The 26,216-nt window shown below is 32.0% G+C and overlaps 3 protein-coding genes across 6 annotated transcripts in view; all 3 read right to left on the bottom strand.

Annotated features, from left to right (window-relative positions):
* Window positions 1–480, bottom strand: part of LOC143071982 (prominin-1-A-like) — a 31,251-nt gene extending 30,771 nt beyond the window's left edge. For 2 of the 3 annotated variants that reach the window (XM_076246716.1, XM_076246717.1), the window contains exon 1: window positions 134–480. In XM_076246716.1, the coding sequence (XP_076102831.1) occupies window positions 134–377 (244 nt within the window). In that variant the 5' untranslated portion in view covers window positions 378–480. The remainder of the gene's footprint in view (window positions 1–133) is intronic. The other variant, XM_076246718.1, reaches the window with a different exon arrangement.
* Window positions 481–2,604: 2,124 nt separating this feature from the next.
* LOC143071980 (guanine nucleotide-binding protein G(I)/G(S)/G(O) subunit gamma-11-like) lies at window positions 2,605–5,874 on the bottom strand. Its single transcript, XM_076246715.1, has 3 exons — window positions 5,103–5,874; window positions 4,391–4,490; window positions 2,605–2,712 (listed from the first exon to the last, which is right to left on the bottom strand). Exons 1-2 carry the CDS (start codon window positions 5,204–5,206, stop codon window positions 4,391–4,393), a joined length of 204 nt encoding a protein of 67 aa, XP_076102830.1. The 5' UTR covers window positions 5,207–5,874; the 3' UTR covers window positions 2,605–2,712.
* Window positions 5,875–10,494: 4,620 nt separating this feature from the next.
* Window positions 10,495–26,216, bottom strand: part of LOC143071979 (uncharacterized) — a 59,149-nt gene continuing 43,427 nt past the window's right edge. Inside the window, exons 1-5 of one of the 2 annotated variants that reach the window (XM_076246714.1) lie at window positions 22,491–22,606; window positions 18,174–18,810; window positions 16,592–16,873; window positions 12,231–12,285; window positions 10,495–11,297 (exon numbers count right to left, since the gene is read on the bottom strand). In XM_076246714.1, the coding sequence (XP_076102829.1) occupies window positions 10,522–11,297; window positions 12,231–12,285; window positions 16,592–16,873; window positions 18,174–18,806 (1,746 nt within the window). In that variant the 5' untranslated portion in view covers window positions 18,807–18,810; window positions 22,491–22,606 and the 3' untranslated portion in view covers window positions 10,495–10,521. Of the gene's footprint in view, window positions 11,298–12,230; window positions 12,286–16,591; window positions 16,874–18,173; window positions 18,811–22,490; window positions 22,607–26,216 lie in introns of those variants that run through there. The other variant, XM_076246713.1, reaches the window with a different exon arrangement.

Below are 26,216 nucleotides of genomic sequence, written 5' to 3'. Positions count from 1 at the left end.
GCCTAAGACTGTACATGTAAACTTTTATGTTATTTCATGGCGCCTACTCTGAATAACGATATAGAGTACTAGTATTACGTGTTTTAAATCAATAAGTAATTAGTTCTTCGTACAAAAATTAGTTAAAACTTACTGAATGGAAATGGTTGTGACTGGACAGTGTTCACAAATCCCCGGACAACATCGTATAACATGGACAGAGTTCCTGGATCATAACCATTTACCGTTTTGTACGACATACCCGACGGTGGGTCCGCCCAGGATATCGTACCGTTACCGTATGCTACATTTCCATAAGTATCCGTTATTGTTCCAGATCCTACTGTTTTGATACTACAAATCCAACAGAAAACTATTACAAAATTGAAAATCCGCATAACTGCGTATATCCTTCTATCATTCAATTCATATTTTCTTGATGAAAAAAGGAACTCCAATAGTAAAAGAAAATACGTTAGATATACTGAATAAAAACACTTGTGTTAAAGTAAGTTTATAATTTGCCTATGTAAAGTTTGTAAGAGATTACTTTCAATCGGATTACATCAGGTATAAATATTCTTTATAACAGTGTATTACATTTAAAGTTTGGGTCAACACTAATGACCTATTATTTAACGTAAGCTCATAAGTAAGTGTTGTCTCCATATTGACCAACATAAATATTCCCTATTACGATACTTCCAATTTTACTAGATCTATAGTAAGAACAGAGCTTAAGGGGGGGGGGGGTACATTTGTAAACAGAGATGCAAATAAAAGTTAAAAGTTTCTTTTGAATTCTGCAATGAATCCATTATGGTTTACCCTTTTTTAATTATCTGAGAGTTCGGACTGTTAGGTTCCGTATAAGGTCATATTCTAAAACTATTTAGAAAGAGACATAGAGTTACCAAATCTTGGAGCTACAATGATCAAAATTAAAAATGTCAGTACACACAAGAATTTATTTATTTGATTTCTATACTAGAATAAATATGAACACTTGAAAAACTTGAGATAAACAGCATATGGTTGAGAAATTTTGACCTTTTTCTTGGTCGGAAGTGTCACCACGACATCGGTAATTACGATATTCTCAGTACAACTCACATAATAATACAGTTCGACCACAATAGGATATAATGAATAAGTTCGACATTTGACAATCCATGGATGAGTGTCCGGTTGGGGTTTACATACAAGGGAATGATGGTGAAAAGTACAGACTAAAGGGGGAGAAAAAGAGAAATGAGACTATTTTGATAATACAATTGTCTCAGGTAGGGAATAAATAGACAAAAAATAAAGAATAGAGAAAAATGGTCTCAAAATTTAAGAATAAAGAAATGATGCCCCATTTCAGACTCTCGTGGATTATTTCAGGTTTCATCTAAATTCGTCACTGCTAATTGACAATTATAGTGACATATTCCAAACGATACAACCACTCAGGAAAAAATAATCAGGAACATAATGCCTACCTAAGTTAGATTAAAAATAAAGTCTAGCTTGCACCAATTTTTTTTATTAAAGATCTCAGAAAAAGTAGCTTCGTAAACAAAAGCATAGAGTGAAGATATTTGAATCTACACCACAAAGTTCATTTTCTTGCATTTGCCTTTAATCGTTTTTGCTTCAGGCGTCACTGATGCGTCTTTAATTGACGAAACACCCGTATGAGGTTACAATTATTAGCCTGGTATCTTTGAAGAGTTTATTATTTTTTAATTCTTTCAAGCTTACTTCTAATTCTCACCATAAATGTGTAGGTTTTGATAACATTTTGGTGAAATTTTCGAACTTATGACCAAATCGTTTGCCGTCGATTTCAAGGATTCAAAAGTAGTAAGAACGATAACTCGTAGCGTAACGTCATTCGGTATCGTGTAACCTTAATTGAAGTTTGGAACTAGCAAGTGCTGAGTAGTCATTTGGCTAAGTTTCACTATGTGTATTGCTAAGTGTTGTCTTTTCCACATCGGATAAAGGTATTGGGGGGTTGGTGCGATATCACAAAACATGTTCAACCCCGCAACATTTTTTCGCCTCGCCTCCGTTAGTATTGTGAGATTATTTAAATAAGATTCGTTTGCATGTTTCGGAATTTAGGGTGGAGTCCATTTCGCTGAACTAGTAAAAAGCTATTGTTTATTTGCCAAACAAATGTCGCCTCCGGGTGCAAGGATTTTTTTAGTTGCGTTGAACTGTTAAAGACAAGCATTCCTTTCGTTATTATTTGAACATTTTTTTTCATGTAAATAAAAAAATTTCTAAGGCTGTTGAATGTAAAAAAATGTCTGGAGGAATTTTGATTTGATTTTCTTTAAAAACACAAATCATCACTTCATTCTCGTTGACATACAATCCATATTTTGTTCATCATAAAGTATTGAAAAACTTTACCATGTTTAAACAGACAAACCTGAGCACATGAAAAAGTTGTAAGACATGGTAGACCTTCTGGCTTAATTTACCCAAGTGAAACCGAAATAAAGAAATACAAATAAAACATCAGGAACGGTAATATTGGTACAGAACGTTCTAATATTTATACATGTCTGTTCCTTTTTTGCATATATTTATGATCGTACATACAGAAAAATAACAAACTATTTTTTTTATCAACTAGTAACATTTTTATGTTCTTTAAAATATCTTGTCATTTTACTTATTTCACATCCACTATTACACTTGTAATCACAACCATATCATAGAATATAGATACCAAATCTGCAAAAAAAAGTCAAATAAGGATAATTTAAAAGCAAATTTTAGATAAAAATAAAGTTGAGAAAGCTGTCAGCACATGATCACTAAAACGGATTGAAATGAATAAAACACTTTAATTTGTCATGTTATACCAAAATGCAGTGTTCAAACGCAAATACAATTTAATTCGTTTACTGTTTTAAAGGAATTCATATTGTTCTAGTTTAAATTTTCACAAATATTACGATTTCGCTTTTAAACTTTTATATAATTCATAAATCAACAAAACGGGGTAAACAGTAATGGTTTTCTAATTCCACATTACATCTGTTGTTTAAATTACATATTCTTTCTGTGACAAATATGAGTCGGTCTTGGTCTTGAAGTTTGGTTCCAATATTACGTTGTCTTATAAATTTGTAAAATATTCCATGTCTCTTGCGAAATAACCGTTGAATAGTTTTTTTGCTTTGTATTTTTTGCTTTGTTTTTTTTGTTTTTGTTTTTTTTTGTTTGTTATAGAGTTGGGCGCTCATATTCGCCGTAGACACAATTTCGCCGTTTTATGTTTTTCAGGTGTAAAAACTTCAAAGGATGGCTGAAATGGCAGAAATATGCCGATAAATGATATTTTTATAACACATATGATTATTTTTGAAAATTTCGGCACTTACCGCAAAGGACCGAAAAACGGACTACGATTTTCAGCAAATTTCCTGAATGAAAAAACGATTTCAAAGAAGTATTTCTTAGTAATTCTTTGACTGATTGCCCTAAATTTCAGTTTTTTACACCTTTCAAATGTCTGCTATTCATCTATAATGAAATGTATTTGATAAATATTGTTTAAAACTGCAGTTATTTGGTTTTAAATAGATGTGTAAAAACGGTGAATATGTGTCCCCCGTTGACAATAAATCAGGAAATTTCAAACACCCTTTAATCCAACTTTTCAGATGATTTTTCTCAAAACAAACACGTTTTCAAGCTAAGACTATTTTGCATTTGAAGTTATCTTCATATAGAAATATCAGTATACTTCAAAAACATAAAGACCTGAACATAAACTGACGAAAACATGGAAAGATATGGCGAAAATGAGCACCCCACGTTCTTTTTTCAATTAAGAAAATTGAAAGCAGTATTAATTTTTTTTACGTCATTACACTAAATCCATTTAATGTTGAATGTGTTCTGCATGATGAATAATTTAGTCTTCGATACGTGAATTGTTTTATTAGTTGTTAGTGGCTTTGAACAAGCTATCAGTAAATGTCAGTAATCTTAGATCTGAACTTTGTGTTTTTTGTTGTTGTTGTGATGTACAAGTATACCCGGCCCCGTCCACTCTGCGCTCTGTGTTTTTATTAAAGGTATAATTCTATTTGTATCCATCTGATGAGCTAGGCCTTTCTCAACTTATTTTTATAGTTCGTTCTTATTTTGTTACACCACTGTCTCAGGTTAAAAAGGGGGGGGTCCGCTCACATGTGCGTGAAACTCCGCCACATGTGCCTATCCCAAGTCAGGAGTCTGTAATTACGTTTTTCATTTCGGAGCCGATGGGTATGGTCTTTGCTCATTGTTGAAGGCCGTCCGTTGACATGTAGTTGTTAATTTATGTGTCATTTGCTCTTTTGTTATCTCATTGGCAATCATACCACATCTTCTTTTTTATAAGTATTACATTTGTTCTTACCTACAAAATGATACACGCTCCTTTCTCTGAAAAAGGATTATCTTTATTTGGTTGAAGGAAAGGATCATCTTCTTCATTTTCTTTAATATAGCTTCTGATTCTGTAAAGAAGAAGTAGTTAGAAAATTAGTTGCACTACTTTTTTAAGTTTAAATCGTCCTGTTTTATTAAAAATATTCTTTGATGCAGATTTCGTCATCTTGTGCTCTAACCATTTTCACGTATTGACAAAAAGATGTATTTCACGGGTGCTGTTAGATGTCGAGTTAACATCTCGTTCGTCTTAAAGCAGAATATCAGACACTTTCCAAACACACTAGTACTCGCATTGTTGGTTATTTGAATTCAGCGATAATTGCACGAACAAACGTATCAATCATTTCAACGATTACAAAGGTTTTTCATGTGAGGTAAACAAAATAAGAAAAGTTAAACAAAAATCATATTCTAGTTTATTAAAAATGATAATCGAATAAAATATCATTCCGTTAAAAAATGAGACACAACTAAACAAACTGCAACAAATATATTAAAATCAGATCTTCAATTTTGTTAGGAATTCTGTTGATTTTTTTTTTTACGTTTGATCTAATTTTAATCAGATTTCAAACTGTACTACATTCAAATATTATTTTTTTCCAATATTTTTATAGTCTTATACTTATTAAAATAAAAGTAGTTTTCCACCCTTCTTTTGTTTTTTTTCAACTTACTCTTCTATAGAGTCCGACACTTTACCCCTAGGGACACCAACTTCGTGGCTCAGCTGTTGCACTTCTTCTTTAAGAATCTCAATCTGATTTTGAAGAGCCGCCATTATCCTTGCTTTCGTTTACTACACTAGTTATATATCCGTAGCATGTACTATTTTCTTAAAAACTAAAATGTAACATCAAATATGATCCTTTCATTAATTCACACGTGAATGTGATTGGTGGAAGAAGAATATCGGAGATATCATACTAAGACAATACATTTTTCAATCTTACTCGGTGTTATTGATAATATACTTTGTTCAAGAAAAACATGGGAAAACTTACAAGATCCACTTACAAAAATAAGGAAAGAATTATCAATAAATTTTGAAAGAAATCTCGATCTATAAAAAGGTTATTTGAACAAAATTGAAAACACAACATTGATATTTCATTCTTTCCCACGATTTAGAATTTGGAACATTTTAAAGGTATCGTGTAAACAAACAATCAAAAAAACAAAAACTTAAAGAAAAGAATACAGATTTCTTTCTGAAAAAAAAAGTAGAACAAACAGGGTTTCAAGAAAAAGTAAAAACAAACTTATTGGCGGTGCAATACATAAAAGACAAAGATCTTATAGGTAATGAGCAGATGAATGGGACATTTTTCTCTCTCTCTAGTCTCAACGCTTCTGAAAATCTTTTTTCACTCACAGTTTAAAAAAAATTTATTGCAATTTTTCGTCAATACTATTTAACTTCTCAATGTTTCTTTTTTTATTTGTTCAGCTGGCATACCACTCTCCCGGGTTTTTTTTACCATTTAACAGTCTTTATATTCCAGTTGGAAGTTTTGAGTGTGCAATTCAGTAGTTTTCGTTGATTCATTTCTGACATTTGTTTTGGGATTTCTTTGTTAACTTTGATGGTATAAATTATGGTGGTTTTATGATCAAAATTGTTTCATATTTTTCTGGTCGGGGCCATTTATAGCGGATTATACGGGTTGTTTTCCCCAATTGTCGAAGGCCCCTACGCTGACCTACAATTGCTTATATTCCCGTTGTTCAAGCTCTTGAGGATTGTTGTCTCATTGTTAATTATGCCACAATTAACTCCTTATTTTTATCAAGGATTTGCAAATCCTTGTTTTTATATTGGTGGCTTCAAAATAACAATAGAAATATCGATTAAATTAATTTTAAATTTCACAATTTCTATGAATTTAATGAAAAAGAAATCTATGGTGTACTCGGCGAGAAAAACAAACAAACAAAAACAAACTATTCAACCTCCGTAAAAATCTACAGTTTACTTTACACGTCTGATCCACACACATTACATTGCGTCCAAAAGTCTAAAGGAATAGTGAATATAAACATAGACTACAGAAATATCCACTGTGGACAACCAAGTCCCGGCCTTATACACCAATAAATAACTTTAGGGATACTGACAACCACTACGGAATTGAAAGGCCATTTGTAATAATTGAACATAAAACAAAATATTAAAGATACACAGACCACAACAACATCTAAAAACAATCGTACTTATTGAATGCATATCTATGAAATCGTATTGTTTTGCTCAGTCTTTTGTTTTCTAATAAAATTGAGAAAGGAAATGGGGAATGTGTCAAAGCGACAACAACCCGACTATAGAGTAGACAACAGCCGAAGGCCACCAATGGATCTTCAATGTAGCGAGAAACTCCCGCACCCGTAGGCGTCCTTCAGCTGGCTTCTTAAAAAATATGTATACTAGTACAGTGATAATGGACGTCATACTAAACTCCGAATTATACACACGAAACTAAAATTAAAAATCATACAAGACTAACAAAGGCCAGAGGCTCCTGACAGGAGCAAAATTGCGGCGGGGTTAAACATGTTTATGAGATCCCAACCCTCTCCCTATACCTCTAGCCAATGTAGAAAAGTAAACGTAAAGTAAGGTGCTTCTTAAGTACTCTTGTTTGTTTGGTCGTCTTTTTCTTGTTGGGCCATGGCGTTGTCAGTTTATTTCCGACTTATGAGTTTGAATGTCCCTCTGGTATCTTTCGCCTCTTTTTTGTCTCCCTGGTCAAATCGGCTTCTTTTTACATTACATCTGTAAACAAATGTATCTTAATATCCCTGTCGCTTCAACAGTCGTGTTTAAATTCCTTGGGTAATTAAACTTCTGTAGTCACATATTTGTGTATTTTTTTAAATATTTTTTTCTGTCCTAAATATTTATTGTTAATTTGTTTACTTAAAGCAAATAAATTTTGCCTATTGGCCATGTCTATATATGCCTTCATTATTTCTAAAATCTACCTGACACTTTGCAGAAAAAATTGTATTTAGATTTCTTACATGGTGTCCTTAAATTTTGGTTACAAATGAAAGAAATGTGTCACCATTGTCCATTATACTTTTGGACTTTTCATACTGTTGATTTGTACTGTGTATAAATGTTACATTAAAAAGAAGCCCGACAAATATTTAAAAAGACAATAAAAATGTTACATAAATTTCTTTATTGTAATATTTGCAATTTCTCAAACTGTTATTCAAACAATAACATCATGAACACACAAGTTTGATTATACTGGAGTTATGTTTTGCAAAGATAGATTTATAATAGTTATATCATATTCTCTATCTCCTTGTCTGTAACTAAGGAAGCCGACATTTTGAATTTCGGAATGTATTGACATGTTATTTCTACAATAATAAACAATAAACTCACTTCTTGCGTCTAAAAATCTTCTTTTTATCAAATTTTATTACATTCTGAAGCGGCACAAGTAGCCAGAAAACGCCCGTTGTTTATGTTTGACGCCGGAAGCATACCTATGACGTCACGTAGTGTAGGGACCAAAGAAGATAACATTTTTTCGCGGATTTTTTTTAATGAAGATTTTACACTGAAATTATGATTGAAATTTAATTATGAACTTGTTTTGCATTAGAATAGAGATAACCGCGTCGCCAGGTAAACTAAATTTGCGACAGTAAAACTACCGATGGACGTCCTTAAAGCTTCAAATACAATACAGTTATCTCTTAATTAAACTTTTAAGGGCATACGATACAGTTTTGAACCTGTATTTACAAGTTGCTGAAAATTTTCATATAGGCTATTTTTTACCTGATTAAATCAAATATGTAATAAAAAATATACCTTCATGTGTTACTTTTTGAGTAAAATGAGGTCGAAATTTTGTATATTTGCTCAAAATTCAGATTTGTGTCCCTATTTTCTTTTTCGAAAGAAAGACATAACTTTTTTGTTTTAAAAGATAAACACAAATTGTTTTTTGTTAAATAATCGGTAATTTCTGTATTTTATAAGTATAATTACAAATTATGCAATTTTTATTCAGAAATAACTCATATTTATCAAATGTTCATGAATAGAGGAACATATCCAGAAATCAACGCCACTTTGCTTATTTGAATATTATACTAAAGAAATCGGATACGGGTCACGGAAATTACATTAAAATGATAGGGAATTTTGAAAAAATGTCTGTTTTAATTTTAATTTAAGTGATAGACAGGTTGCCGGGGCAGAAAATGAAAATACACAACAATATACACCATTTAAACGAAACATAATGACTGTTGTTGCAAAAATACAGGTTCCTGAGCTATTTTAAAAATCGAAGCGAGAGGCTTTTAACATTGCAGTGTAAAATACAGGCTAAAATGGCTGAAACGTCAAATTTGCAAACTTTGTGTTGAAAATTGGCTTACAAGGTCATTACAAAAACAGGTTGCCGGGGTGGAATATGAAACTTGAATTTCCAAAGAATAAGCAAGTCCAAACCTTGTATGTGTAGTCGTTGAACTCTAGGTTCCCACGTGAAATTAAAATGTCACTATTTCAAGAAGAATAAACTCACGAAAGCACGAAAAATTCACTAAATTCGCGTTCATTGTTTTGATTTTGACCGCCTGACAACTTTACGGAAATATCAAAGTGATTGTAAATAAGGACTCTGTGACGGGCAACTTATAATATCCGTGTTTTAAAGATTTTAATGATATCAAGCCTATCAAGCCAGTCCAGTTCAAAGTACTATCACGTGGTACAATTCTCATTTACATATTATGAATATTAATTAGCAAAACCACTACTAATTTCTGGCTATGACAAACGTCATTTTTTGCTGCATGTTTATCAAAATTAAAAAAATTGCGCTATTTACAGTTTTATAAAATTTGGGTCACATAATCTCCTTGCAAAATAAAACAAATTGCTATTTTAAAAAATAGGGGTCCATGAACTCGTTTTCAAATTAAATCAGTTTGAATGATAAAAATCAGTTGAAAAATGCATCTTTTCCCGATATGTCATAGTTTGACGTCGCGAAAATAACATTTTACCTTAGCAACGTCATTACTTTCCCTAAAACTGCAGCCATTAGTTGTATAAATATTTGTTTACCCCTGATGTCTTTTGTTTTTGCCATTAGGTTGTTGTCTCATTAAAATTTAACACAACTTTCATTCATAATAATAATAATAAATACAATATTTATAGAGCGCATTATTTAATAACAAAAATTACTCTAAGCGCTTCACATTTAAAAATATATAAATACAAAAATACATAAATCATAGATTACAAAGCACTATCTTAAAAGAATCAAACAAGCATATAAAAATTTATAAGATACTTAAAAAAGAAAAAACAGAAATAAAAGAAATGAAAAATGCATGTACCCTAAAATATACAAAACTGTCTAAAACTAATGCAGTCAATTAAAAGTATATAAAATCTACAAGAAATCCTTAAAAGCAGTCCGAAATAAATGAGTCTTGAGTTGCTTTTTAAAACCATCTAAAGAATTTACACTCCGTAAAGACAATGGCAAATTGTTCCAGAGTGTAGGTGCAGCCTTGTCAAAACGCCTCTCACCGTAGCTTTTTGTTCGAACGTCATTTGGAGGATGTAGAAGCATACTATTTTCCGACCTGAGGGATCTACTTGGCTTGTATGGAGAAATTAAATTTTGAAGGTAACTAGGAGCCTTGCCATGCTGTGCTTTATAAACATATAAAAGAAGTTTATATTGGCAACGGTAATGTATGGGTAGCCAGTGTAATGATATTAAAACAGGCGTAATTGAGTCAAATTTCCTTTTTCGTGTTATCAAACGCGCTGCTGTGTTTTGGACCCGCTGCAATTTACTGATAATGTTGGTGTTAGTACCGTACAACAATATATATTTTAATTAACATCTTAAAGTTAAATATTAAGCTATACAAATATATTTGTAGGTTTGGAAATATCTTCTATTCTAGAATAATATATTAATGCTAACATAATTAACTGATCTAAAGCGAAATCTTTCTTTTGTGATTCTAGGTTATGTTCCAAAATTTAACCCAAGGTTATTTAATCACATTGCATTTCAGTGCACTAAAATAATCTATTTATTAGAATTCATTAAACACTGTCATTTTGACTCCATTAAAAATTACCAGTTTCTTTTGGACAGGATTATAACTTATTCCATATGTCCGTCCCAGTGATGTCAGTCCCATTGTAGTAACTTCTTTGTACTCCTTTCCATCATATGACGCATGCACTAGTTCATCCTTACATAACACATACACACTACCATCTTTTAGTATGGTCATACAACAGACCTCTGATGGTAACTCTAAAAGGGAAATCTTGTTATTAGAGTGATTGTAACGGTAAAGGTATTGATTAAAACCATTTCTGTAAAATATACCATCACCAGAACCACACAATCTGATAGGATCACAACCATAAGTATCAATGCTCTTCTCCACCTTTTCTGTCTGAGGATCTATGATCAACAACCTTCCAGGACAGCCTACCGCTAACTTATTGTTTATAGTTGTGATGCCACGGCATGTCGTAGATAATTGTATTGAGATCAATTTTTGTTTATTGTTTATATCCAATATGTCTATACTGTAACATTCAGGTACTGTAACAGCTACTGTAGAGTTGTTAACTACAGTAATATCAAATGGCATACCCTGTAGGTATATTCGACCAAAACGTTCACCATCTGTATAATGAATCTCTACAGTAGTAATCCCCCATCGTATATAAGCTATATGTCCGTCATCTGTAATCACAGCTTTGAACAAAGAGGTATCCAATCTTGATTCTACAGTAAATTGATGATGTTGATAGAAAATACCTCGTCCTAGTATGTATAATTTTCTTTCTTGCCCTATACAATGAAATACATGAACATGTTTTAAGCTTATGTGGTTGGTAATAAGAATCATAACTGCAATTTAAACTAACTGTTTTATAAATTTCCACTGAATTAGGAATTATGATGCAAATAGGTTATAATTACATCATCTCGCGTCACTGATGTGTACGTAAAAAAAAGAAGGGTTTGGTATCACTATTAATATTAAATCGCGTATTTTCGATATTATGAATTTATTTAGAGAAAACTTTAATTAAGAAATAATTCCTTCGTGTCATGCTCTATGCTCATTTTAACATGGGTAGGCATTATATTTGTCGATATTTTACACTGAGCGTTAGCGAGGTGTAAAATGTGGTCAAATATAATGCCTACCCATGTTAAAATGAGCATAGAACATGACACGAAGGAATTATTTCGATTCTAATAGGACATATACAGTAATTTTATAGGTCGAAGCGTACGAAAATACCGTAAAAAAGTTCAAGCTTTTCCCGTTTTTTTTCCCGAGGAGTCTGTGCGTTACATTTCATATTTGATTAAAAAGTTTAAAAACTACAAGCAGTGTAAATATATGTTGTTTTATAAAAAATATGTAATAAAAGTTTATTCCTGCTGCTTAAATGTATACATTTTAAAGGATAACGATGGAAATAACGTTGACATATACACAGTAAGTTCGTGCGCATGTGTCAAACATATTTTTTATGTCCATTAGAACACGGCTTTGTTTACAAAGCGTAATAAGGACGTCATATTAGAATAGGTGACACAACATTGCTATTTAATGTCGTTTCAATGTAGTCTACATACAATTATATACTTATTATATTAAAATTATGTGTCCATAAAAAGAATGATTAAACTTTAAAAAAAAAAAAAAAGATATCATATTTGGTATTTGATAATATCTTGAAATAAAATTATATGTGTGACAAAACTTACTATGGATATCAATAGTTTCTCTTGATTCTCGTTTTTCAACATAACATAGAAGTTTCTGAAATAAAATGACAAAATTTAACATAAGAGTTGAAGGGTTTTATTCTTTTTTTTCTTAAGTGTGATTAAAATAAAAGAACAGATATCTATATATCCAAATTACAAGGGCAATGACTGAAAAAAGCAATTTTGTTTTGATTTTGTAAGTTTTTCTTTAAATATCTTAAGAGAACTAAAGGCTTCATGGCAAATGTAATATGGTTTTCATTATAATTTTTTTTACAAGAGGCACAACTCATTGAAAATACTTCATCACAACTTATTTTCGAAAGTTAAAAAGACATTGCCAATTTTTTTTAAAACATGATAGAGGATTCATAAAGTTCTAGTAAGAATTGAACACATGAAAGCGATATCATTGCAATATTTCATAAAAACAATATTTTCAAGAGACATAACATGATTCAAGACATTGCTGATATCAATTTTTTATTTAAGTTTCATTAAAATACGACAAGGATTGTAAACGTGAAAGCGCTAACAAGATCAAACGCTTGTTTTATCACAATTTCAATGATTGAGGGTTGATACTCATAAGGAATATTTTAGCCCAAGAATCAAAAAAAGTAAATAGGCTAAAGTAACCTATTCCTGAGGAAGAAAATCCTTAGTATTTCGAAAATTCAAGAGTTTTGTAAACAGTTAATTTATAAATATGACCATATCAATGATAATTCATGTCAGCACAGAAGTACTGACTACTGGGCTGGTAAAACCCTCAATAAACTCCACCAGCAGTGTGATCGACCCAGTGGTTGTAAATAAACTCATCATAGAGAGCAGGATAAAAATTTCATATTAACACCAGACGCGCGTTTTGTCTAGAAAAGACTAATCAGTGACGCTCGAATCCAAAAACGTTTAAAAGGTTAAAAAGGTTAAAAAAAAAGTACGAAGTTGAGGAGCATTGAGGACCAAAATTCCTCAAAGGTTTGCCAAATACAGCTAAGGTAATCTATTCCTGGGATAGAAAATCCTCAGTACATGTATTTCAAAAAATCAAAAGTTGTGTTAACAGTTAATTTATAAATAAACAGAATGTCTATTCATATATAAATTATTTCCTATTTGAAATGCTCAATGATGTTTAAACATGTTTAATCAAAATACATATACTAAAAACGTAAAAAAAGTACAATATACATGATAGAGAATGGTGGTCAAAACAAAAGAAGAATAAACAAAAGGCTAAAAACATTTCAGAGAATACGAGTTAAAAGACCCCATTTACAGACTCTCATGAACTAATAAAAGGAAAATCTTTAATATTCTATTCTATATTTTGAGAAGATGATATTCAAGCTACATACAACTAGAAAAATGAAGGAAAATGAAAATCTATAAACAGACAACTATTTTATGTCTTTCGACAAGGGCGGACCACGTCTATACACATTCCGTTATTTTTTGCCTGGAATGCATTCACAGTGTACTTGATCTTGGTAATTTTTTTTAAACATTCACTCACGATATGTTTAACTTAAATGTATATTTATTGACAGTTTTTACAGAACATTTAGATAAGGCGAATGTCCTATTTCATATTTTGAAAATATTATTATTCAAATACACAAAACATACGTTGACAATGATGAAAAAACAGACACGGACATAGGACACGGAACAAATAAAGACTAAAATCACACAATGCTATAAATAACACATTAATCGTTACCTCGTGATTTCCCAACACATTCGGTACCAAGATCTGAAGGACTCGACAAAACAAAGAGATCAAATCTAAGGCTGCAGTATAAAATCATCAACTATAACTTTCACCGAGAAAAGAATATACCTTTGACCCACCAGGGTTTAAAAGGAGTCAAAACATATGCGGCGGTTTTTTTTCTTATCTTATATAAACGGATCCAACATATCTGTCTTTGCTTGGTCAGAGGTAAAATATAAACATACCTGATAAGAATATATAACAAAACAACAGGCCAGGATAAGCAGATTTAAATTCTTAAAACACACTTGACGTGATTCCTGTGATTTTTATGCCTAGGAATGGAGAAATGTATCAAAAACAAAGGAACACGGGATCAATGTCTTATTCTTTCGGACCGAAAACAACTTTTAACAGACAATTATTACAACAAGTAAAGTGAAGATCTGTTGAGAAACGCATCTTGTACGATGTCTACAAGTGAGTTTTGAACGCGTTCAGGACAGAAAGATAGTCCTGTCACAATGTCCTATCCGGACTTTTGAATCCACAATAGCTATTTTTTAAATATTTTTTTAAAAAATAATACCACATTCAAATTGAATATGAAGCGCTATGTTTATGTTACATGTATTTTATACCTGGATGGGTTTTTTTGTTTTTATACGACCCCTCTTTTTTCCTGTAGCATGAACGACAGATGTCATCAGTCGGTTGTTGAAATGGTCTAATATGGTATGTAATTTATCAATTTAAATTATAAAGAAACTAAGGTTTCTTGCTCTTTATAGCTTGTGTGTTGAAGGCCGTATATTGAACTATAGTGGTTTACATGTACATAGTTGTCTTAGAAAATCCCTCATGTTGATTAATACGCAGTTATTAATGGTGAAGTTGAAATCATCCCTTCGTAAATTTTACGGACGCCATCACGAGTTGGTTGACCGTTATGGAATAACCGTTTCACAAATGATATCGAATATGTTCCTTACGTCGTAACTACAATCCCCTTCCCTTTCATGAATTTGACCTACCGAATTAGACTATTTACCGGATTTGTAATCACATAAGCAACACGACGGGTGCCGCATGTGGAGCAGGATCTGCTTACCCTTCCGAACCACCTGAGATTACCCCCAGTTTTTGGTGGGGTTCGTGTTGTTTATTCTTTAGTTTTCTATGTTGTGTCACGTGTACTATTGTTTTTCTGTTTGTCTTTTTCATTTTTAGCCATGGCGTTGTCAGTTTGTTTTGGATTTATGAGTTTGACTGTCCCTTTGGTATCTTTCGTCCCTCTTTTATTGTCCTCCTGATTTAAAAATATTGATGTATACAGTAACTGATTGTAAACATCTTCTAAATGTTTCACCAAAAAAACATTTACAGGGTAATTATTATATGAGGATGCCATTAACAGTTTTGTTGGTATTTGATGTATTTGTCTATCTTATATTTCTGATATTTTGCAGTTCACTGTTTCTTTCTGCTCACTATTACTTCTGCAGGAACACAAAAATAAGAAAATAGTTTTTAGGGCAATAACTCCTAGTCGAATGACAATTTTGGAAAAGCTCACCTATCTAAACATCTTGTTTTGAAAAAAAAAATATTGTTGTTACAGTGTACATACTAAGGTTTGTAGATAAATTGGCAATCAATGTCTTCCAAGTTCAACAACACATAACATGATGTGACTCGCCATTTGTGCAATGTTAGGCTTATTTGTAGTGGATTGGTAATGCTGGTGTTGGTTTTTTTTTCTCGATTCTTTCCAGCTACTATGAGTACCAAAAAAGATAAAAATGGGGTTGAATAGTGTTTCAAAGGCATTGGAATCCATTATGGTTGTCATATCTGAGGAACTTGATCTGCTGATCATTTGTGTCATTTAAAGTGTCACTTCATATGTAAAGGAAACGCGCGTCCGGCTTACAATACGTGTTTAATTATAATCCTGGTACCATTGACAACTATTTATTCGTCTATAATCGTTTTCAAGATAACTAGTCAAACTTGAAAAAAAGTATTGTAAAAAACGTCAATTAAGGGTAATAGTCATTATATAGGTCAAATGAGAAGTAGGAAATCTTGATCTTCTAAATATTTTTACCACTGTTAGATCTATTTCAGTTTTAAAAACGATGAACGATAATTCGTGTTTTATTTTAGCTTTAGATGCCATTGACGGATGGCAAGCAAGAACATGGACCACATTTTAAAAACTTTAGTCAAAAAGAATAATTGTGGCCTAGCTTAATTCCAATTTACCAAAAGAGGATTTTTTTGAAACATTATCAGACGATGAAGATGAAAATCGCCATGTAATGATCGAAAAATCCTACATAATCACGCTGAGTGATTTAAACAGAGGCTTGTGCTCATAAAGTGTTTTATATAGACCAGCAGGATATCATCCAAAAAAATTACGAGCTGCAATGTTCTGAACATAAGACCCCTGCTTCAAAAAGCTATTGCTTAACAAACTGCTTTGAATAAATAGTTTACTAGCGCAGCTATGGAAATGAGCTTAACAATCAACTAGGTCAAGGAACGCACCACTGCACTTCTCCAACAGCTAGTTTTTAATAAATAAAAAAATATCATTCAATGATTTTGCTACATGTATAAATATTACCTGTAATGCATCATTTATCAGAGGAATTTCTTGAACAGCTGTCTGTATAGATGAGTTCATTTCTTGAAGAGTACCTTGTACTGATCCACCCATGCCTTGTAGGCTAGTGTTGACCATTTGTACTGATCCATCTATGCATTGAAGTCTGTTGTTTACCGCTTGTACCGATCCATCTATTCCATGAATATTCCATCCTATTCCTTGTAATGCAGTACTAATGCCATCGACATCCGTTCTCATCCCTTGTACGGAAGTATTTGTCTCTTTGAGGTAAATTTCAAACTGATGGTAGAAAGGAAAAAAATATTTCTTTATACTTTGAAATGTATGTAATGGAACAGCTGTCAGTAGAAACACAAAATGACACAGAAATTATACAACTATAGGTTACCGTACGGTCTTCAAAAATAAGAAAAGTCCGTACCATATAATCAGCTATAAATGTCCAATAAGTGACAAATATAAAAACAAATCAAACGAGAAAAAGAACAACGTAATGAATTAAAAAAACAACAAATATGTGACATAGTTATAAACGACAACCACTTATTTACAGTCCCTTGACTTGGGACATGTACATATAAACTATGGCGGGGTTAAACATGTTTGCTCACGACCAACCCTTAGGTTACTTTGGATAGTGGTGTAACAGTACAACATTAGAACGAATTACATTCCCTTGACTTGGGACATGTACATACATACTATGGTGGGGTTAAACATGTTTTCTGACGACCAACACTTAGCTTACTTTGAATAATGGTGTAATGGTACAACATAAGAATGAATTACAAAATCAGTTGAACAGGCTTAGCTTATTAAATTGAAATAACTAGAAATACATCTTACAAAAACACATAGTGGAAGTGGCCAGCTACTTGTAAAATAAATAACATAAACACAACAAGTGCCGATCTGAGAATACTCGCAGTTACTGACAGCTTGTTTAAAGCCATAAACAACGAATGAAAATATCATGCATCTCAGACTTAATTTGGGTTGTTTTCAATATTGGCTAATAGGGGAGGGTTAAGATCTCAAAAAACATGTTTAACCCTGTCACATTTTTTAGCCTGTCTCAGGAGTTTCTGACCTTTTCTAGACCTTCTGCTGTTGTTTTTTCTATGGTCGGGTTGATGTCTCTTTGACACATTCCCCATTTCCATTCTTAATTCTATTCTATGTTTTGTTCAATTTTAGTTCATTTGTGTGTTTCGGAGTTTAGTGTGATGTCCACTTTTACTGAACGTGGTACTAAACTCAATTAATAAACATTTTTGTTTAGGGGCCAGCTAAAGCCCACCTCCGGGTGCTAGATTTTATCGTTGTGTTAAAGACATATTGGTCGTGCACTAGCGTTAAGTTTAACTTGCATATAAACATATCATTTTGGGTAAAATAAACTTGAGGTTAAAAAGATTGTTTTTTGTGGGGTTTTTAATCGAATTTTTGAAGTATTTTTTAGACAAAAAATAATGATGTTTTGCCAGAAAATTATTGCTATAACCGTGAGAGCTAAGTGAAGCACCGAATGCGCTGATTAATAAGTAAAAATCATCAACTATTGCATAAATGTAACTACCTCCTCAAATCTCTTGTTGAGATCTGACAGGTGTATGTAGTATTGTTTACACAGTTGTTCATCAAGAGGTCTGTTCTTCATTTTATCAAGGTCACTCTGTCTGGAGGGGTCAAGCTGAAGGATATGATATGTAAGATCTGGCCACAGTGAATTGTACTTTGGCTCAGTTATACTGCCGTTTGTGTTGTGGCTAAGATAATCATTTTTGTACTGCCTAAGAGACCTGACTGCCTGCTCTTCGGCTGGTCTCAAGGTGAAGCAGTTGACAAGTATTAGTCCCATCAAGGTTATATCAAGGTCATCAAGTTGTACGGGTTTAGCGGTATATTTACAGTGACAGTGGTGTTTACCTGGTCCGGGGTTCTCTGTATACAACAGGTTCCATTGATAGTTGTTTAGTGGAAGTTTTTGTCTGGCTATGCAGTTTGTGCTATCTACACAGCAGTACCATGTATATCTGTGATTTAAATGAAACAAAGTATGAACTACTGGTTGGTTGTTTATGAAATCTTGCAAGCAACTGAATCCAGCTCTAGTTAAGTTGTTCTCTAGTTGTCTTCTAAAAACAGGAGTAACAACTTCCAGAAACACAGACCCAATGACAAAGAATCTTCTACGGTCTTCTCTGTCCATGATTCTAAAATTCAGATATCAATATAGATGATAACAAAATAGTACAACATAAGATGTTCAGTTATCAAAATTAAATTCTCACGTGGAGGTAGTCATTTATCTAACAAACAAAAAAACAACAGATGTGACAATCAGAACAAGCAGAATACTTGAAGTCATAATTATTGAATAATGACACGGAAATAAAAATGTAAACTATAAAATGATTGAACGGTAATAATGGTCTGTACTCTTACTTGACTATAAGTTTGGCTGTTTACCTTTACAAATTGCGCAACCAGATTGTAAAATTAACAATGAAATTTTGACACTTATATTTACCAATTGTTATTGTTAGAACTAGTGAATAGATGATTACTCACGCATTTCGAGTCAACCTGAATGCTGTTCTATCACTTCACCTGATTAATTGTAACTGTTATAGTATAACTAAGATATTTTTTTCAATGTGACATAAAGGCGTCAATTTTATCTTTGTTAAATAACATAATATACAAATCCCTGATGATATGAATAAAACTAGAGTATGACCACAAGATGCACACTTAATCCACGTTTTTTATATTTGTTAAAAAAAATGGGCCCATTTAATTAAAAAAAAACACATGCAACAAGTAAAGAAAATACATTGTAATTTCGGTCTTTTTATCATTGAAATGAATGTTTTTCTTGAAGTAATTGAGCATGCAATTGCCAAAGAAAATACATATTCAGAAATCCAGTTTCACAAAAAAAATTGATATCTTGCTTTTAGCAGCCGAAGAAATTGATGATGAAAGATTGAAATAATTTCATTAAACACATTAATAGCTTAAAAGTTACATTTGTATTTGTTGGCATTTGTTTTTGTATGACCAATGTAAGTAGTTTCTTGATGCTAACGGAGTTGATGACTTGCTCACTTTGATAGGCCACTAATCTATATACCACATCGGTTGAGATAGTTGGTAAGATAAATTCGTTTTATTCGCTCTCACCCCATATGGAAATTACTGACCCAATATATACAGTAGTAGGTCACTAGCACAATATTCAACTAATAATAATTTTATCCACTCCATTGATTTAACATTTCATTTCGATGCCATGATACATATCCCATTAAAAAAAGGTGAATCACTCTTTTCATATATCTCGAAATTTATAATGATTTTTTTTCTTCAAAATCACATTTAAAGCCACAGAAACATGGTGGTTGAACTTATTACTCCTACTTATTTCTTCATTATTTAATCATTAACATAACTAATAAAATCCAATCTTTTGAAAATTGAATTCATTTGAGTGTACACAGTATTTTATGCACAAAATTTCTATAATCATATAGAAACCCCAAATTAAAAATAATGATGCATATGGTTTTTTTATAACAAAATGGATAGTTTTTATTATTAAACTTATGTACATATTTTTTTTTAATAAAATTCTTAAATTTGTCCACATTTAGAAGAAGTTCACTTTTTCAATTGCTTGCTTCCGGGACGTAATTCGCCGACATATTTTCCGTTTGCAAAGTGACCTTAGCGTGAACGTTCTCATTAAAATCGGTGGTCACAAAATCTGTCACTGAACTATTATTACTAATCCATGTTTTTGTTGACTGTTTACTATAAGGTGACAATCAGTAAACTTCGGAGTCAAAATACGGCATTTAATGGGCTGCCACATTTGTTGAATCATAACAGACAGAGAAAAAAAATGATGATTATATATATGATATATTTGCGTAAAAAATGATAAAATCGTGCACAAAAGACTAAGTTTATTATATATACATGTATTGATCCAAGAATTAGATAAACATTATTTTTCACCAGTCACTCGGTTCATATGACTTTTTAAGATTTATATATATATTTGTTATTTAGCTTATTATATAAACAATCTTTTTTTCACAGCCTAACGCGTAATTCAGATATTGAATAACTCCTTTAAAATTAATGATACGAGTAAGCATGCGCCTACTAAAATAATTAAATCATTTAACAATTTAACCTGGTACTATATTCATTTAGAAGTAATAGATAAAATCATGTGATCAATGAGGGAGAAAAAAATATGTTCATTGGTCACTTCATCGTAATTCACAGTTGGTCTTATTGTCAAGTTTAGGGCACTTATACAATTATGGTCCGCTGAGGACTTGATTATTCAAAATTGTCAACTGTAAGGGTAATTCCACGAGCGCTTTAGATCGAGGGTAATAGCTCTTGCGCGGGTTGAAAATTTAAGATAATCACCGAATCATGCGCCATAGTTCTTTTGTTATACCGAACGAACAGTATCAATTAAAAGTAAAATAGTGCTACAGATTGTCAAAATAGACAGTGACTTACTTCAGAAAACTATCTTATGTCTATTGAAATTTCGTGTATGTACAACAAAGGTAGACTTTTTCTGTAATATACAGATGGCCCAAAAAAGGGCGGTTCACACGAGATACCGTTGAAACTTGATGAATTTCCAACGCTTGTTTTGTCTTCTTCCTATGGCTCTTCGTGGGCTTCCTGCTACTTAAAAATTACCATTTTGTTTTTAACGTATGTGACATCTTTTTTTACACATATACAAATTTTTAGGGTTATTCGTCCTTCCTTGCAGTTAAATGAAAATTAACTGAATTATTTCATGTCACTTGATAACGTTTTAACCAATAAAATTGAGAATCGAAATGGGGAGTGTGTCAAAGAGATCAGACAAAAGACAACAATATTGGTTGAAATATATGAAAGAGGGACGAAATATACCAAAGGGACAGTCAAGGTATAATACTTGATATTCAAGGATATTAGGGCTAAGGGTCGCATAGAAGGATTCTGATATCATTGCCTAAAATAACTCTAGCTAGATTTATAACGTCAGTCTTGTTGACGTATTTGTGAATTTAATCCATATTATTCATTTGATCTTTTTTTTTATATTTCTGTTAATCTATTCTAGTTTTTACGATAATGTCAAAAAATATTAGATTAAAATCGAAAAACATCATGAAAAGGCAATAAGTTTAATGAGATGTCGACTGACAATTGTGATTATGTTTTAACATAATTTTAAATCTTGTCCTGTTGATCATTTTGTCAAAACAAATTTATCTATCTATATGATAATTTTCGAGATAATGGTCAAAATGGAAAAAAAAACCGATAAAATACTTTGATTAAGGACAATAACTCATATGTGGAGTAGTCTAACATTTTAATGTCAATATACCTTAGGCTGATCCCATCATTCTGAGCTTTTTGCATGTTTTGATTTTATCAGATTTTTTCAGCTATAACGATTTTCACGTATATATGAAAATATGTAATATCCCTATGTTCGTTTTTAGCAATATCGGCCATGTAGGTCAGTTAGCAAGGTTATGAGACTCATTTGTTTAAACAAGATATTCAAATTATGATGTTGATCATGTTTAGTTCCAATTTGCTGATAAGTCCTAGAAGATTAGATTGTTGTAAAAGGGAACGTACTGCAATGACAGACGACGGACGTCAAGTGATGGAAAAAGCGCACATGACCATTTTTTGACATGTATAAGCTTAAAGTAAACATCATCACCTTAGAAAACCGATGTTCTTTCATTTCAAATATATTACAATACGTCTTTAATGGAAACAACAAAAAAAATAACAGAATTATCTATAGGAAATTAAACAAAATGTAAAACATGTTCAATTTACCCACCACATCAAGAAAATGTGTTGTCGAACAAAAATAGTGCAGTTTCTGTACATTGGTTCATTCCAAAACAAATGTATGTGTGGAAATCCCCCTTACTATTTTTATCGACACTGTTCCATTGTGCAATGGGAGACAACTCAATGCTACATAAAGTAAACTAAAAAACGTATACGTATCCGAATAAAGCTAAGTAAATAAAAAATATTAATTAATTAGATTCTTAAGCATTTAAGGTGGTATGGGAGTCTTTTATAAAAATTATAGAATTTGTTCATATTTTGACAAAACGTATTATCTATAGATATATATTCAAAAATATAATAAAAATGATAGGTCACCGTGCATTTTCTCAAGCTACAGGTTGTAACAAAACGACACATTTTGTATGGATTATACAGGGAAAAACACCATTTTGTGATTAGAAACTAAACAAAATGACAGAATTGTAAAATAAATTAAAGCCTATCCCAAGTGAGAAACGCCTCGCCTCCGTTAATATTGTGGGATAAAGGTATATTTGCATGTTTCGGAATTTAGGGTGGCGTCCATTTCGCTGAACAGGTAAAAAGCTATTCTTTATTAGCCAAACAAATGTCGCTAACGGGTGCATGGATTTTTTAGTTTATTAAAGATAAGCATCTCTTTTGTTATCATCAGGACGGGTTTTTTATCATGTAAGTAAAGCGATATTTTTTCAAAGGCTGTTGATTGGGAAAAAATGTCAAGAGGAATTTTGTTTTAATTTTTCTTTAAAAACACGAATTGTCATTTCACTTCTTGTTGATATACAATCCATATTTTTGTTCATCATAAAGTATTTGAAAATATGACCATGGTCACAGAGACAAACCTGAGCACATGAAAAAGTTGTAAGACATAGTAGACCTTATGGCTTAATTTACTAAATTGAAATGAAGAAATATAAACAAAACATCAGGAATATGGCATGGTATTGGTTGCAAAAATTCGATATTTTTCATTTAAATGCAATAATTTATATTTGATTGGTATATTTTTTCTTTTATATGCAATATTTTTTCATTTATATGCAATATTTTTTCATTAATATGCAATATTTTTTATTCATATGGTATAATTTTTCATTTATATGCAATATTTTTTTATTCATATGGTATAATTTTTCATTTAAATGGTATACCTATTCTTTCAAATGGTATAATTTTCATTCAAATGCAATATTTTCTATTCAATTGGTATAATAGGTTTTTTTATTTCTATGCAATAATTGCATTCTGGGAAATTCTTTGACGTCTTAAGGTCAAATTTCCAACAACATTTGTGATTGGTCGATAATTGTTTGGATTCTCCCCTTTCTTTCTAAACATGGGTGACCAATGATAAAAAAAACCTGCTTCATAATATCGCCCCTCTAACTAAATCTGGCGTTCGTGCGAGTTCGTGCGATTTCGTGCACTGGCAATTAATGCCTATAATGGCCAGGTAGAGTAAAAAATGCGAGTGACAAGTTATAATAATTAATTTTACACACTTGTTCATGGATAGAAACAGATGCCTGCGTGCATTAGTCTACACATTGAAATAAAAAAATATATATACATAGCTAGCCCCCCTTCCATTTCTTAGTCCAGATACATGTTATCATGACGTTCTTTTGTGCTTTGTGCTTTGTGTGTGTGTGTGGGGGGGGGGGGTGTTCCAACTATATGCTCCCATTATAATAATACATTGATCGTCCAAGAACCCCCTTTCCCCTGGATCCGCCACTGATTTTTTACTTTTCTTGATCCTCACAGACGTTGCAAGAGGGCGAACATGAAAAAAAGATTGAAAGCCTTCCAGGACGTTTTAATTATTTGAACTAAGCCACCTCTTTTTTTGCTACACGAAGAATGTTTTCATGTATTATGCCGCAAATCACATTTAGGATTCGTTGCTGAGCTTTTTTTACTGTTCTCATCTCCGAATCCAATAAATAGAATTTTTTGAAGCCCCTCAGTAGTTCAATAATAATAACTATATGTCATTGCTTAAATAAGTATGCAGAGCATATTTCAAAACATATTTTATCTTCAGGACTTTTAAATGATTTACTTTTCAATACTGCATTGGGAAAGGAGGGAAGGGGGTATACAAGTTTATTTTGTGATACAGTATATACTATAATTAGGTATCTAACAAATTATATGATTGTGAGTTATTATCTAGACCCGTACAAAATGTATATAACAAGACACATATAACAGGGGCGGATACAAAAACCTCGGTGTCTTAGGGGGGGCTCAAATTTAGATATTTGTATATAGAGATGTATATATGCGAGTATTGGCACTAAAGGTGACGTGTGTGTGTATGTGTGTGTGTGAGGGGAGGGCTTAATATCAAAGATCGATTATATAATTCTATATTTCATAGTTTTTACCATTTAACTCTATTCATTATCATGTGATCTCTATTATATTTGTCTTTAATATGGGTGACATATTTGCCACTGGACATAAGGTTACCAAAAATCAACTTTTATCTGTATATTTTATCATTTTTTATTATGTTATCTATAGGTTTGGTCTAGCCTCTTATCTTTTTTTGTTTATATATTTGATAATGCCATTTTTTTTTAAAGTTAGGTAAAAGGCGTTTTTAAAAACATAATAATAGGTCTCGTTTCTTTTTCTTCGGAAGTGAGCCAGAAGAAGTCTATTTCTGTTTTTTGCATTTGAAAGATCTTCTGACTCTCTTTTACCTCTCCTTTTTTATGTGTTATTAAAACGGCAGAGGCACATAACAAGGCATGGAGTCGTTTAGTCTAAATGAAATTGATAAATTTATGAATGCAGTTATGTTAGAATGTGAGCTGTTATACAAACGTTTTTTATGATATGACAGTAGGACGATACGCGGGATAAATATAAGAACTACACGGACAATAACTGTTAAGGGACAATTATTTGATATTCTAGGAAAGGGTTTTTGATTGATTAGTGTTTTTCGCTACTTTCAACACTATTGGGCTATTCCGTGGTGGTCAATTTAAATGTATATATGAAGGATGGGGAAGGAAAGAGAGGGCATTATTATTCATTTCAATCTGTCGCTAATCATACCTATGTTTAGCTCTTACCAGGCAACCATATTCATATATAAAATACTTCTGTCCCCCACCGGAACAAAAAAATAAATATAAAATGGCTCTTATTCAACACAAATTTAAATTGATTGATTGTATGTTGCTAATTTTAACACCCAGTGCCGGACAAATATTTCATGATTTTTCATGAAAACACGAGTTTAGAAGTCAGGTATATAATGTATAAAAACGAAGAGATGGAATGTGATTGCAAGAGAGGCAACTATGCACCGGAGTTCAAATATGATGTGGATGTAAGCAATTATAGACATTCGTAAGGCCTTCAACAATGACAAAAACCTGAAACTGTAAAGTCGTCTATAAAAGGCCCGACATGAAAATGTAAACAATTCAAACGAAAAAACTAACAGCCTAGATATACATTACAAATCAATTTACAAAATATCAAATATGAGTCGAAACATGAACCAACGACGATCACTAAACTACAAGCTCCTGACCTTGGACAGGTAAATAAAGAATATGGCAGGGTTGATAAAGAATCGAAGATGTGGTATGATTGCAAATGAGAAAATCTTCCACAAGAGACCAAATGACACAGAAATCAACAGCTATAAGTCACCGTACGGCCTTCGACAATTAGCTAAGCACACACCGCATAT

This window comes from Mytilus galloprovincialis, chromosome 4 (genome assembly GCF_965363235.1).
Source record: "Mytilus galloprovincialis chromosome 4, xbMytGall1.hap1.1, whole genome shotgun sequence".
Classification (NCBI taxonomy): domain Eukaryota; kingdom Metazoa; phylum Mollusca; class Bivalvia; order Mytilida; family Mytilidae; genus Mytilus; species Mytilus galloprovincialis.
The sequence above is the reverse complement of the archived record's forward strand: the minus strand, read 5'-3'. Positions and strand labels throughout refer to the sequence as shown.

Bases quoted from the DNA above. Each gene is read 5' to 3' on its own strand.
- LOC143071980 (XM_076246715.1), bottom strand. From the start codon at position 5,206: ATGGCGGCTCTTCAAAATCAGATTGAGATTCTTAAAGAAGAAGTGCAA. The intron at 4,491-5,102 runs GTAAGTTGAAAA...TCTTCTTTACAG, and splicing joins GTGTCGGACTCTATAGAAGA to AATCAGAAGCTATATTAAAG.